Source organism: Morone saxatilis, unplaced genomic scaffold, assembly GCF_004916995.1.
Source record: "Morone saxatilis isolate NCDOM2014 unplaced genomic scaffold, NCSU_SB_2.0 Contig8, whole genome shotgun sequence".
In the NCBI taxonomy this organism is placed as follows: Eukaryota; Metazoa; Chordata; class Actinopteri; family Moronidae; genus Morone; species Morone saxatilis.
In genome coordinates this window covers 14,618,446-14,631,860 of record NW_023340257.1, presented here as the reverse complement: position 1 = coordinate 14,631,860, position 13,415 = coordinate 14,618,446, and the positions used below count along the sequence as shown (strand labels likewise).

The 13,415-nt window shown below is 38.4% G+C and overlaps 1 protein-coding gene across 1 annotated transcript in view; it reads left to right on the top strand.

Moving 5' to 3' along the window:
- Window positions 1–1,328: 1,328 nt before the first annotated feature.
- The window catches only part of grik4 (glutamate receptor, ionotropic, kainate 4), a 131,840-nt gene continuing 119,753 nt past the window's right edge, over window positions 1,329–13,415 (top strand). The window contains exon 1 of the mRNA XM_035680052.1: window positions 1,329–1,450. Coding sequence (XP_035535945.1) covers window positions 1,369–1,450 — 82 coding nt within the window. The 5' untranslated portion in view covers window positions 1,329–1,368. The remainder of the gene's footprint in view (window positions 1,451–13,415) is intronic.

Below are 13,415 nucleotides of genomic sequence, written 5' to 3'. Positions count from 1 at the left end.
ATTGACATTTTAAACCGTGGATGCCTTCTTGAAAGAGGTTTTTTTTTAATACTAACCGTATTTGTTTTGTTCAGAAAAGCAGAGCAGCGCATGATCTGATCCGACTGTTAAAGGACCAGTTTGTAGGATTTAGTGGCATCTGTGCCCTTACCTCACCCTGCTGTTGCAGCGTGTAGGAGAAACTACAATGGCCGCGAAAAACGTGAAACACTCACACTAGAGCCAGTGTTTGGATTGTCCGTTCTGGGATACCGTAGAAACATGGCGGACTCTGAGAAGAGCACCTGCTCTGTCTGTAGATAAAAAATGCTCATTCTAAGGTAACAGGAAACACCAATAAAAAACAACCTATGAAATATTATATTCCTTTCTGACAATGATCCTCCTAATGTCTACACACTGGAGCTTTACATTTGGAAACAGAGCTAAGCCGCAACAGTCAGCAGTTCCCTTGCTGCCTTGGGTAACAAGATTTGGACCACTATCGAGCATTCATGCAGTCTGTTTTCTCCTACTGGTCAACAACTGAGGACACCATGCTTCAGAGCATGAACTCAGCAAACAGAGCCACTAACCACCTTATTCATACATGACACACACATATAACAAGTAGCCAGCCTAACAGTAATCAAGAAATTATGGCTTAAAGCTTATGATATGACTGATATGCATTCTGGGACAATAAAGGCCTGATGAATGGAGAGGCAGTTTGTGACTGGAAGGTTACCAGTCCTGTGCTGCCAGCATAACACTTGGCATAGGAAGTGAAAGAGCAGTATGTATATATATTGTATAAGGACCTGAAAACAAGAATTGGTGTGTTTTTGTTACTTTAGAATTAGCCATTTTTATCACCTTCCATAGAGGCCAACGTGTTGAACTGCCATGTTTTCACAGTAGCTAAGAACAGACAAAGCAAACACTGGCACTAGATGGGACTGCTTGTGTCTTCATAGTTTCTCCCTCACACTTGGAGAGGGAGGGTAAAGTGAGTGAGTTCACTGTTGGAGAGACGAGGCTGGTGTCTGTGTACACGTCTTTCCATTTCTGACACAAACAACACAAACCCAAGAAGCAAATTCGCTCTTGCCCAATAATACAGAAAAAAATATCGTCAAAACACCCGTGGGACTCAGATTCACTTTCACACCATCACTAACAGATACCCAGCATGCAACAAGAGAGATAGAGAGAGAGCAGAGGGAGGAAGCTCTCTGTCTGCAGGTTTAAAAGTATGCTGCACAGGTTTGGCTTGTAGTGTCCCTCTTGATGTTGGTTGATGTATAAACAGTGTGCTCTCTGTGTATGTTTTTCAGGTGGCTGTGACAGGGGCACCCCCGGGGCAGGACCCATGAGGAGTCAAAGAAGATGCTCACAGCCTGGGCGCTTCTGCTCTTCTTAGCCATGTGGGTGAGAAGCACCTCTGGTGGCCCGCTCTCCTTCAGAATAGGTAAATTGTACAAAAAAAACACAATCACATTGTAAGTGGGAAAAACTGCTGCTCACAGCCATAACCCTAACCCACCCTGGAAGCCTTTTAGGAGACTTGGTTCAGAGACATCACAACTTGCTCTTGCACAATATTCATATACTATATGCATAAAAGGATTTTATTTTTCATATTAATTGAAACATACATGAATGAATGAATTTCACTTTTTAATTATCAGCCTTGACCTTAAATCAAATTGCTGTAGGCTCAAATATTGGCTCAAATTGATGGTACAGTCTAACTTCACAGTCTCTAATGGGAAATTAGCTGAAGAAATTCAATCAAAAGCTTAAAAAAAACATGTTTCCCCACTGACACGTGGCTTTAAAAAAATTAAAAATGAATGGACATGTCACTGACAAATTAGCATTGCAGCATATATTGCGATTGTGAATGGAGCATGTCCCCTGGACCAATTTTACATACAGTATCATTAGTGTAATTTCTGATTAAATCAGTGGTATTGTTACAACACCGGTTTGATCAGTTTAAGACAATAGCACAATGTCCAGCAGACGACTACTGTGATATTCTGCTTCTGGAAATAGTGGCAGATCGGTGGACCAAGGTTTCCATCTGGCACCAGGGCATGGTTCAAAAGTCTCATAACCAGCCCGAGTCGGTTGGTAACCAATGGGAGTTGTGCTTTCTTGTTATTATTCTCCTACAGTCAGCAGGTCTCTGACACCCTGTCACTAGCTCCCAGTCTAGCAAAGGTTTGACTGACTGTCTCTTTATTTATGTATAGACCCCTTGTCTTAGGTGGGAAACTGTGTGCGTGTGCGTGCATGGGTGTGTGTACTGTATATAGAAACAGATGGTAAGTGGAGGTACAGATAGATATTGAGAATGAGATCGATTCTACAGCTCACATACTGTGCTCGCATCGTGGTCTCTCAGTGGCTGCCTTTAAATTTATAGCATGGTTGTCAACTTTCAGGAACAGCTGAGAGTGAGATTTGTTGTCAGGGGAGAAGGGTGGCAGTTAATAACCCAAAATCAGTATACAAATCCCCTTGTGGTTATTGTGACGGTATTAAAACATTGAATAAACCCAAACGGTGCATTACGACGAATGGTGAACGTTTCTCGGGAGCAGAAGAGTAGTTTTAGAAAAATGAAGGACCAAACTATTGAAAACAAATTGTCTTTTAAAAACTAGCCTCTCTGATGTCATGGATTCACTTTAATACTACTATGCATTTTTTCTTTAGAAATTCGTTTCAGTAATGAAGAAAACATTGTTTAGTTTAACTCCCAGTCTTGTTGGAATGTTAAAGCAGGCTCTTTCTTTCCCTCCCTTTTTGCTCTGCCTGTAGTGTGAGAGAAATAAGTATTTTTATCCTTCCCGTATTTTGAACTTTGACAAAATGGAGTCAATTCAACTGTCATCTTTGAATAGTATCAACTTTTTTTTTTTTGAGCGAGACATTTTTTGTATCAGTTAGTAGTTTCTCTTGTCTGCTCCCTCTCTCACAGTTCTGCCACAGCTCAGCTAAGGTTTGCAGAATTCTTTTGGTGGTTTGGCATACGATGCCCCAAACAAACAATACAACTTCAAAGTTTACTGTACCAACAAGACCAAGAACAAATCATTCCTTGTTTGTGAATACTGTTGGATAAATGACTAGCAGCCCCATGTCTCTGCCTTCTCTACATTAACATCCACCCTCCACCTTATTGTACAAAAGCACCTCTACAGCGATGCTGGTTTATGTTTATCTCAGTCATGTTGCTTCGTTGATGAATAATTAGTCAGTTGGCCTGTTTTTCCCTTTCTTCGAATGTCATGTGTGCACAGCACTAGTGTCTTTGCCAGTGTGCTGTCAGTATATGTTTGTGTGTGCGTGTGTGAATTAATGCACAAGGCAGCACAAGGCATAGATATGCACACACACAGCCACACACACATTTCAAAGCACACTAAGGCACGCAAACAAACACAAACCCCCAAACACCACCACAAACTCCCTGCCATTTGCGCTCCAGGAGATGGTATTTAACATGGCTTTCCCTCGAGTCCTGCCTGGCTGGCATAATGTCACTGTCTGGCCTTCTCTGAATGTATCAGGGCCAAAAACAACCTCCCGCCCCTGCCACATTCCCCACCAGGACCATCCAGCAGCCAGCAGCAAGCTCAGTGTAGGTGAACTGAGGAACTTATCTTTGTCTCTGCTGTGTAGTTGGTGAATGCAAAGATAAAATGGACTTTCGTTTGCAAATTAGTTGGCATGTATGGTAGATCTACATAACCTCTGATAGACCTTCTGATTGGGAAGATATATACAAATAAAATGTGATTGTTATGGCATTTTTACTGCTGTGTTGCAGGAGTGGGACAATGTAGAACTTACAGTGTTGTTGGAAGTGGTTGTAGAGTAATAAAAGATTAATTATAGCAATGTTGACCCGAGAAAGTATAAATAATTTAATTTGAGTCAGTATTTCTTCTAAATAGAAACACCACTGAGCTGAAGCAAGAAGAATAGCAACATTTTAATAGACAGTTTATTTAATAAAATTAATGCATGAAATATTATCATGTTAGAGCATTCTGTTCAAGGAGATCTCTCAATAATTCTAAGACTATGTAAATAAAATAAAACGAGAGATATTGCATAATATTACATGAAAAATCCCTGGTCACTACCATACAGGGTTGCTTGTTTTTGTGGATGGTGTTCCCCCATTAGTTGCATGACAGAGCGTCTGCCATTTAATTTCATCCACCCAATAAACCGCTATGCTAATAGACACATAATCACTATTAGCTGGTGTCTGTTTTTGTTAATACAGTGAGTGAAAATCTAGTAAAATAGTCAGGAGAGCCACATGATCCTTCATTAGGGCTACATTCATCAACACTGCCAACTTACACTGCAGAGCCCTTACTCTCCGCTCTATAAATCAGAATCAGAATCAGAATCAGAAATACTTTAATAATCCCCGTGGGGAAATTACTTGAAAGGTGGGTACAAGAAACAGGAAAAACAAGAACAGGAAAAACAAGAGGAGAAACAACCTCATGCACACACACCCAACACCACACACACACACACACTCTGGCCAGTTCAATATCATAATATAAAAGTCATTTATCTGCTGTTCGTTAGGTAAGAGGTGGCTGTACGGATTAATTAAGATAGGTTTAGCTGTTGAGTTTACAAAAGTTTATTCTGACAGCTGTCTGCTCAGCACCTCGCCAAATCCAGAAGTCATCTGTTACTCATAAATCAAAAGCAATTGAAGGTTTCATAGGAGATGGATTGTTTTCCATCATATAACCCTATAGGAATTAGCTCAACAGGAAATGCAGTAGCTGAGCAAAATGGTGTAGAGTGATCAGGTTTTAAAAATGTTTTTAATTGATTAAGAGATTCCAAATAAGTGATTCTCAGTACATTGTGTTAATCAGTGTTGCTTTTGACAGACACTTAGTAGACGTGTCTACTGTTTATTCAAAAAATCCAGACAGGCACTCACGTTCAGGTTCTCTTATCTCTCTGAAGCCCACAGAATGTTTCCTAGCATTGGGTTTCACCACAGGGAAGGCCTCCCCACTATGATACCAACACTAAATTTAGCTGTTGGCACCCACTGTGTGTCGACTCACTCAAGTGCTGTGAAATTCCCTCAGCAGATATCCTTTACTCACCTCAAATTTGCTGTCTGTGTGCAAGAGAAAGGGCTTTGGATTTAATTTTTAGAGCATGTGTAGTCCCTGTTTAACCAGAGTGAAAGGATTAATATTTATTGTTATGGAAAAATGTGTTGTAAGCTACACACAGTGTCTCCAGCACCAGCATTTTCTATTGTTCATAATGGATTTGGAGAGCTGAAATCTTCCATGGTCTTGTTTTGTATTGCATTACAATGTCGTTTCACAAAGAAATCGAATGTACTTCCAATGTTTCTCACGTTGTTTCACAGCAACATTTGGAGAAACTATTTGAATAATATGAAGGATTTCATATGAGCTTTTATAGTGACAGTATGCTCAAAAGCTCTACTCCAGGGCATAGGAGGGTCTGACGCATGAACATTAAAGATAGACGTTCCTCAATCTTTAAAAGCGTGTAAACTTAATTGTATATTGATCAATTAGTGTTGATTTTAACTGTATTAATAAATCTATCAATATGAAGTTTGTTTCATTGATTGAATCTAGTTTCAAGCTATGAATACTTTGTTAATATATAGCTGTTTACTTGGAATGAGTTCGGCAAAGGGCAGCAGGGGACAGTATTGAAAAAACTGATATTTTACTGTCATTGACATTTCATGAATAATCGCTTTTCTTATTATTATGTCCTCAGGGAGAACTCGAGAGCCAGGCTGTCTATGATTGTTGGTTTTATTTGCCCATTTATTTATAATTTTTTAGCCTCTCACTCTGGTCAGGGTCACAGTGGCAGGATGGGCAGAGGAACCCATGCATAATAATAATCCACAGCAACTTCCACCAGCTCTCTCTCTGATCCTTAAGTGCTCACAGGCCAGCTGGGAGATGTAATCCCTGCAGCATGTCCTGCGTCTGCCCCATAGTCTCCTCCCAGTTGTACACCTCCAGAGGGAGAGGCCCAGGGGCATCCTTAACAGGCACCTAAAAGTCATCAGCATGCTCCTGCCAATGTCAAGAAGCAATATTTTCACACTCCACCATTTAGGGTGAATATATGTTATATTATTTGGGCCATGATCTCTTTCTTGCAATCAGTGCAAACTTGTGACCATAGAAACAGTAGATCCTGCTTTACAACAGATGGTCCCATCTCTCACATCTCACTCCATCAACTTTAAGCACACTTCAGTAAAAAACAACACAGTTTCTTGGTTTAATGTTTAGGTTGTTAAATCTCCTCGGACACAATGATACAATAATGTTACCTTTACTGCTATATGCCATTGTTAAACCATGGCTATAGTAACCTGAAACATATACTTTTGTCTATGCTTTATACTTTATCTGTTTATTTATTTCAATCCAATCCAATCCAATCCACTTTATTTATATAGCACGATTTAATTTATTAGTTTTATGTGTAGGAAACCATGTATAATACTTAGCATAGATATTTAAATAAATTGTATGTATTGTACCAGAGTTAGCTTATTTTCACAATCAAAGGTCACTATTAAAACATATGCACAGTGACCGAACACCACTAAACAAACACATACATCGTGTCAGCAACAAAAGTATTGTATACAAATTAAAAGCAAGACAGGAGTCAATGGTTGAGTCTCGAAACAATCACATAGCCTTGTGATTTTGCCTCAGTATAATAGAAATGCCCTACAATATAGCCTTTAGACTTTCAAGAAATTTCCAATACATTTTAAGTATACATGAAAATGACAGCAGGCAACAAAAAAAGGCGAAATAGCTGTCAAAAAAAACAGCTTGAATATATATATATATATATATATGTATATATATAAGTAAAATTGTTTTGGTTAAACATTTTTTATTTACATAAGTTTTCATATATAAAATTGGCAGTACAGTTGCATTACAGTGTCACCATTTCATTGACATCCTCTAGAACACGTTACACATTACACAAAGATGTAAATTATATTGATTTCTTTTCACATTAGAACGTATTGTATGATTGAACCTAAAAAGGGACCAAAGAGACCAGGGAGGCTGATATCACTTTCCACATGTCCATATAGAGTTGATGGATTATTTTTTACATGTGGGTTAACTAAAACTACAAAATGTTAGTGAACTATGTGTCTTTTTAAGTAATAGACCAACTAAGTTCTAACTTAAGCAGCCTGCAATCAGTCATCATATATTAGCATCACTTGTGCTTTTATATTATTTTACTTTTTGTAAAACAAATAATAATAATAATAATAATAAATAATCCATGTCTTGATGGTAGGAGCAGCTATGGTTCAGAAGGTAGAGCAGGGCATCCACTAATGGATTGAAGGTTGGTGGTTCAATTACCGGTTCTTCTTTCTGCTTCTCCTTGTGCAAAACACTGAATCCCGAATTGCTCCTGATGCTGTGCCACCGGTGTGTGAGTGTGTGAATGGGTTAGTTTTTTGTGAGCAGTGCCATCATCATTCAGTGCCATCAATGAATGTGTGAATGTGGCATATAGTGTAAAGTGCTTTGAGTGGTCAGAGGACTAGAAAGGCTCTATTTTAACTGTATAAGTGCGGTCCATCTACCATGTACTTCAGTGCAGTCCATTTGACATTTCAGGTAAAGTAATTCAGTTCGAAAAAGGAGATTTGTACTTAAGCAGTTTATATCAATTTTGCAAAGTTCCTCCACATTATCATTGTAAATTTAGTGTTCAAAACTATAAGATTGAAAGACAACTGCAACAAGTCCATCAGGAGTTAGGCATTACGGCACAAATCAAGCCTTGCCAAACAAAACCTACTCTGGTACCTACCAAGGGTATTATTTCAGCCGGATAATATGTGACACTTATGAGTGGTATCTATAGAATTGTGTGAATCAGGTAATACAGTTATTACCTGATATAGGAACTATTATAGAACAATACATTCTGTTTCACATTATCACAGCCCCACTAAAGCACAAAGAGTAAGACAAATGTATATTGCCTTATGTACAATTCATGAAATTAATAAATATATGAATATTACAGAATATTTCAGTAGATTGATTGTAATTCCTTGCTGATATAGGCCATAATACTGAATCTATTTATGATTTCTACATAAGACATTTTTAATGTAGTATATTAGCCATTCACATTTCCAAAGATAGTTATTATATATTAAGTTGGAAAAAATAAAATAAAAAATAAAACCACCGTTTGAAATATAAATGCACAATTATGAGAATACATTTATAGTCGAGACCATGGTTTGTTCTCTTGGAGTTATAATAAGAAAAATACTGCAAAAAATTGTGCTCATTACGTAGATAAACAGTATTGGAATATTAGTAGAAACATACAAGGATTATAAAGACAACATAAGCCTCTTTCGCCATAGTTTCCAATTACAGTATAAAAGTAAAAAGTATAAAACTGGATCCATGTAAGATGGCTGCTGTATGTTTCCAACCTGGAATCACAAGTTATAATGTAATGTCACATCTAGTGTTTTATACCTATGAGTCAACATATGATTGTTTCTAAAGTTATATTCTCTGTTGTAGTTCTGTCAACAGTATTATCACAGCATATTTGAGAAAAGAGCTAGGTTTTTTACAGCCAGCATTGTTCAGATGCTGCAACAGCTGACGAATAACAGCATTTCAATCAGTTATGTATTTAACAAAGTTTGAATTAGTCTAGGCATGACACATAAGTCATTAGCTGACAATCAAGTGATTCTCCTCTATCCTATCAAGTTTGACACCTTATTAAGACAACCCATAATGACATTCCTACTTAAAATAAGAACTCAGACTTATATCATAACTAAATACTGGGGCACGCACACTGTATGAAAGCTGCTGCTGTACTCACGAACACTGCAAGAGATCCACCCTGAGGACTGTTAAACAGAACATTTTCATATTTCTTTACATTGCTCTCAAAAACACCTACAGAGCATCACTGAGTACTGAGGGGCAGCAACCAGACAAGCTCCACAGGAAAAAGTCAGACAATTTTTTTTTACCTTTGCTCCCTTTTCCACACTCAGTGGGAGAACATGATAGAGGATTCTCAGTGGGCTACATTCAATCGGCTCTGCTTTGTTAGCAGCAGAGGCTGAGCCCAGCTTCCTAAGACTGGCATCACTGGAGCTGTTAGTCAGAGTGGGATGCAGTTTGTCGTGAGATAGATGTAAGAAAGACAAAATGTACTGAGTGTGATTCTCACTGGAGAGACCCATTGTTAAGTAAATAAACTAGTTCTCCGTCTTTAAGTTGTAGCCACAGGGGAAGTCTTGATAAAGATGCATCTGTGTGTGTTACACAGAAACACAAATACCTGTAGCCATACATCACACACACACACAAATACTGTGGTTATAAGATTATGATTTTTTTGTTATTTCAGTTTGAATTTGACTCAGTTTTGCAAAACTACAGATCACATTCAACATTCAATTTTATCATTGAATGTCAGTGTGTTTTTTTATGATTTATTCCAACAATAATCATGCATGGCAACTGCAGTATGGGTATAAGGTATAATAAGGCTCAGGCAAGTGAAACACTTACATTCAGAAGATTCTTAAATGCTTATATACCACACTTTTATCTTTTTTACTTTGCTACACAAAGTGCACGCTACTTCCTGCACTGATACATGAAGAATCATCCAGTATGAACAAAATGTCTAGGGATACTGGGCTGGTGTGTGTGTGTCCAGCCACTATGGGCATGTAGGGTCCAGTGAAATCGAAGCCCACAGGTAGAGTCTAATAGCGTAATTAGCCCTGCTGAGCTAATAGCCACAAGTCAGCAGCACCACGCTGTCAATTCCCTCAGTTCAACCCAACGCACACTCACTGTGACTTATTAAGGCTTGCTGATAGAGCCACCATGGCTGAGTCATTGTGCCCTTGCCTCCAGTCAGGTTCATTTTGCCCTCATACACTCTTGACTTCAGTTGGCATCTATGAACTCATTTAACCCACTGTTACTGGAAGTGCAAGGAAGACAGCATGTTGGGAAGAAAGGAGAGTAAATAGCTTTGAGGGAAGTGTCCTGCGTTGCTTTGAAATATCCTTTGAGTTCTAGCCTTACTTCCTTCTGAAGTTAAACTTTCACACGTTTCCTATGAACTGAAGCTAAAGCAGAGACTAATGTCCAACTCAGGGGCCATGTGAGGAGACTTCATGATTAATCTCCCTGCTTTTAATTACTCAGCCATGTGCTGTGCGAGTCATTAGGTTAATGACAGTCAGACATGTGTACTCACAGACCTGAAGCTACAGGGCACATCTGAGCTAAACCCCTTTTTAGGTGACCACCTGTTACAAGTGCCAGAAAAGGTAATGAGGACGTATCAGAAAGAAAAGGGAGCTTAATAACGGAACAGTGTGCATATCTGTCTGTAGGCAACAATGTTCATTGTTATAGGAAACATGTCCTCTAAAGTCAGTCACCCAATTTTAAATTGTTTGTTCAGGATTTTTTGGGAGGAAATATGTTTTGTGTAGTTCATGTACATGCAGAGACAAATCTCAACCTCAGTTGTCGACAGAAGGGGGGGAGAGTTTATGATTAATCTCCATGGTTTTAATTACCAGGGCAGGTGCTGGGACCAATCGTTAAGTTAATGGCACAAATGGCAGATGACAGGTGATGTTATGCAATTATAAACACTATTTTGCTCCTGAGCTTACCACATAAATGATTCACTAAATCTGATAAAGTCACAGTGCACATTCATGTAGAGAGTGTGTGTACTTAGTTTCAATCACACAACCCAACACACGCACAAAACACACCGTCCTGAATTAATGTGTCCTCACTGGGATAAAGACAAATTCAAATTGCTTATTTTCATTTGCGTATGTGTACATACTCTATGTAAACCCATAGAAAATGCCTCCCACCTTCAGCTACAAACACAAACATGAAAATATTGATACTTTAATTATTATAAAACTAATTACAAGCTGCAGGGTGATGTTTGTGGTTGTGTAACGGAGCTTTCCATTTGCTGAGATAGAAAGCATGAGCTTAGTTCATATAAAATCGTGTCAGTGCATGAACAGTATTACTGCACGCTTATAGTCCCGTGGTGGTGTAGAATGAAGGTCATAACCAGGGCATTGTACAGCAGAATCATGGCTGAAGTCAAATGAACGAGGTAAATGCTTGCATGAAGATGCCACATCATTTAGGATCATCCATTAAATATTAAATTTGGCTGTAGATGAATTGTTTAGACTGAATGACTAGAGTAATGTGATGTGCACACAAGAGCATTAACTCCCCATGCGCAATTAAATTGCTTCATAAAATATTACCATAATCATTTGAAGTAATAACATTTGTTTGCATGTTGTACAATAATCATAACCAATGTATAAAGTATTTTGAAGCTGCCATTCCAATTTATTATAAGGGTAGTGATACAAACAGAGTAGAAATGATAAGATATGTGCAAAATTAAAAGCTGTCATGTACAACAGCACTAACAGTATAATAACTATAACTACTTTTGTGAAAGTGTAATGTGTAGTGTGATGTCAAGAAATGTAACCTTCATCCAAATCTATTCTTTAAAATGCCAAAACCTGGCAATTTTACACAATTTCAGAACATATATGATCTATCAAGAATTTTATAGGAAAGATCTTGAATTGAACTAACAGTTTTTGCCCCAGTCAGGCATCATCTTCTCCCTAAGATGAAGGAGACCATGCATGGTTCTCTGTCATCTGTCAGATCTTACCTGTGGAACGTTTGACCTTTTATTCATTCCTGTTTTTCTGATGTGACATTTTATTTCATCCTGAGTTGGACATGATCATTATGATACTGCTTAGGATATTCTGAATCCATTTTCACTTGCCCTAGCAACACATTCCTGGATTGTTTACAAGTGGTCCAGAATGCTGCTCGGGTCTCATGAGTTTTATTCTGGCTCCCTATAAAATTTAAAATCCAGCTGGAGAGCCTTACTTTTAGGGGCCTGCGCTCACCCACATAAGGGAGCTATAGTTATTTTTTCTTCTGCACCACTGGGCGTATAAACGCGATAACTAGCACTCAATATGTTGCCCTGCATTTTGTGCAGGAACAAGGAGGAAAGGTTTTCCACTGTTCTTTTTATTCATCCCACATTTGCACCTTACAACACTGCATCACCCAGACAGGACATTAATTTTCTCTTAGCAGTAGCTGTTTTTATGCGGCAGATCCCGACTCTGCTCATCCATTACACTCAGTGCATTCTAGAGAAAGCACTGCTTTTAAATGGAATTAGTGGAGATGATTTGATTAATAATGATTGATGCCAACCAAACACTTTGTATCGTAATTTATTCACCCTCTTTTAAACCATTTTACACCTGCAGCACTTGTGTACCACTGCTGTGCTAACACCTTTGGTCTCAAAATGACCAAATACTGTATGTGTTGCCATGGCCAACCGTGCAAGCTCTCTGAACTTGTGCCAGTGGTTGCGCTTATGCCTTGATTCATGAAAGAATAGCTATAAATGCTGAACCTTCACTGCTTTTTTCCTGTGGAGAGCTATTATTTCCTGACAGTCAGTGGGGGAAAACAGCTTTAGTTGGCATGGTTTTGATTGGAACAGAACAACATAACATCAATGCAGGTACATATGCATTCATATACTGTCTAAAACAGTACTTAAGGCACAGACATTTTCTCTCCAGTCTCTCACTCTCTCTCTCTGGCCCTCTCTGTCTCTCTCTGGATATCCTCTCATTTAGCTGCTTGTTACTCTGATGCAGTGATAAGACATATATATGATCAGATGGATACAGCAGTGGTAGCTGTTACAATATGTTCTGTTTCTATATCTCAGAACCAAATCTCTGTATTATATATTCCCTGAAAAGCCACAATAGTGCAATTACAGTTCCCAGAATAATGTGTACTGTAGGTTACAAGACAACACAAATTAACATTTTTAAATGTTCTCCCTTTCACAACCTCTGATACAATACTGGCGGACTCAAATGCACAACTCTGAGACAGATGAAGTTGTAGCAAAAAAATTATATTTATTTATCCAAAACAAAATTCAAACAAAAGGCGCTTTCAAGGAGGATCATCAAATCAACACAAACTTAAATTGAAACATGAAATAACCTGAACACTGGGCTGGAACACTTGACGATACTCTTTCAACCAACTGAACAAGACAAACTGACAAAGACAAAGGGAGACAAGGGCTATTTATACCACATGTAAGTGAAAACAGGTGAAAACAATCAGGGGCGGGTCAGATAATTACAAAGGAGGGAAAATCACACAAAGGGAGGAAGT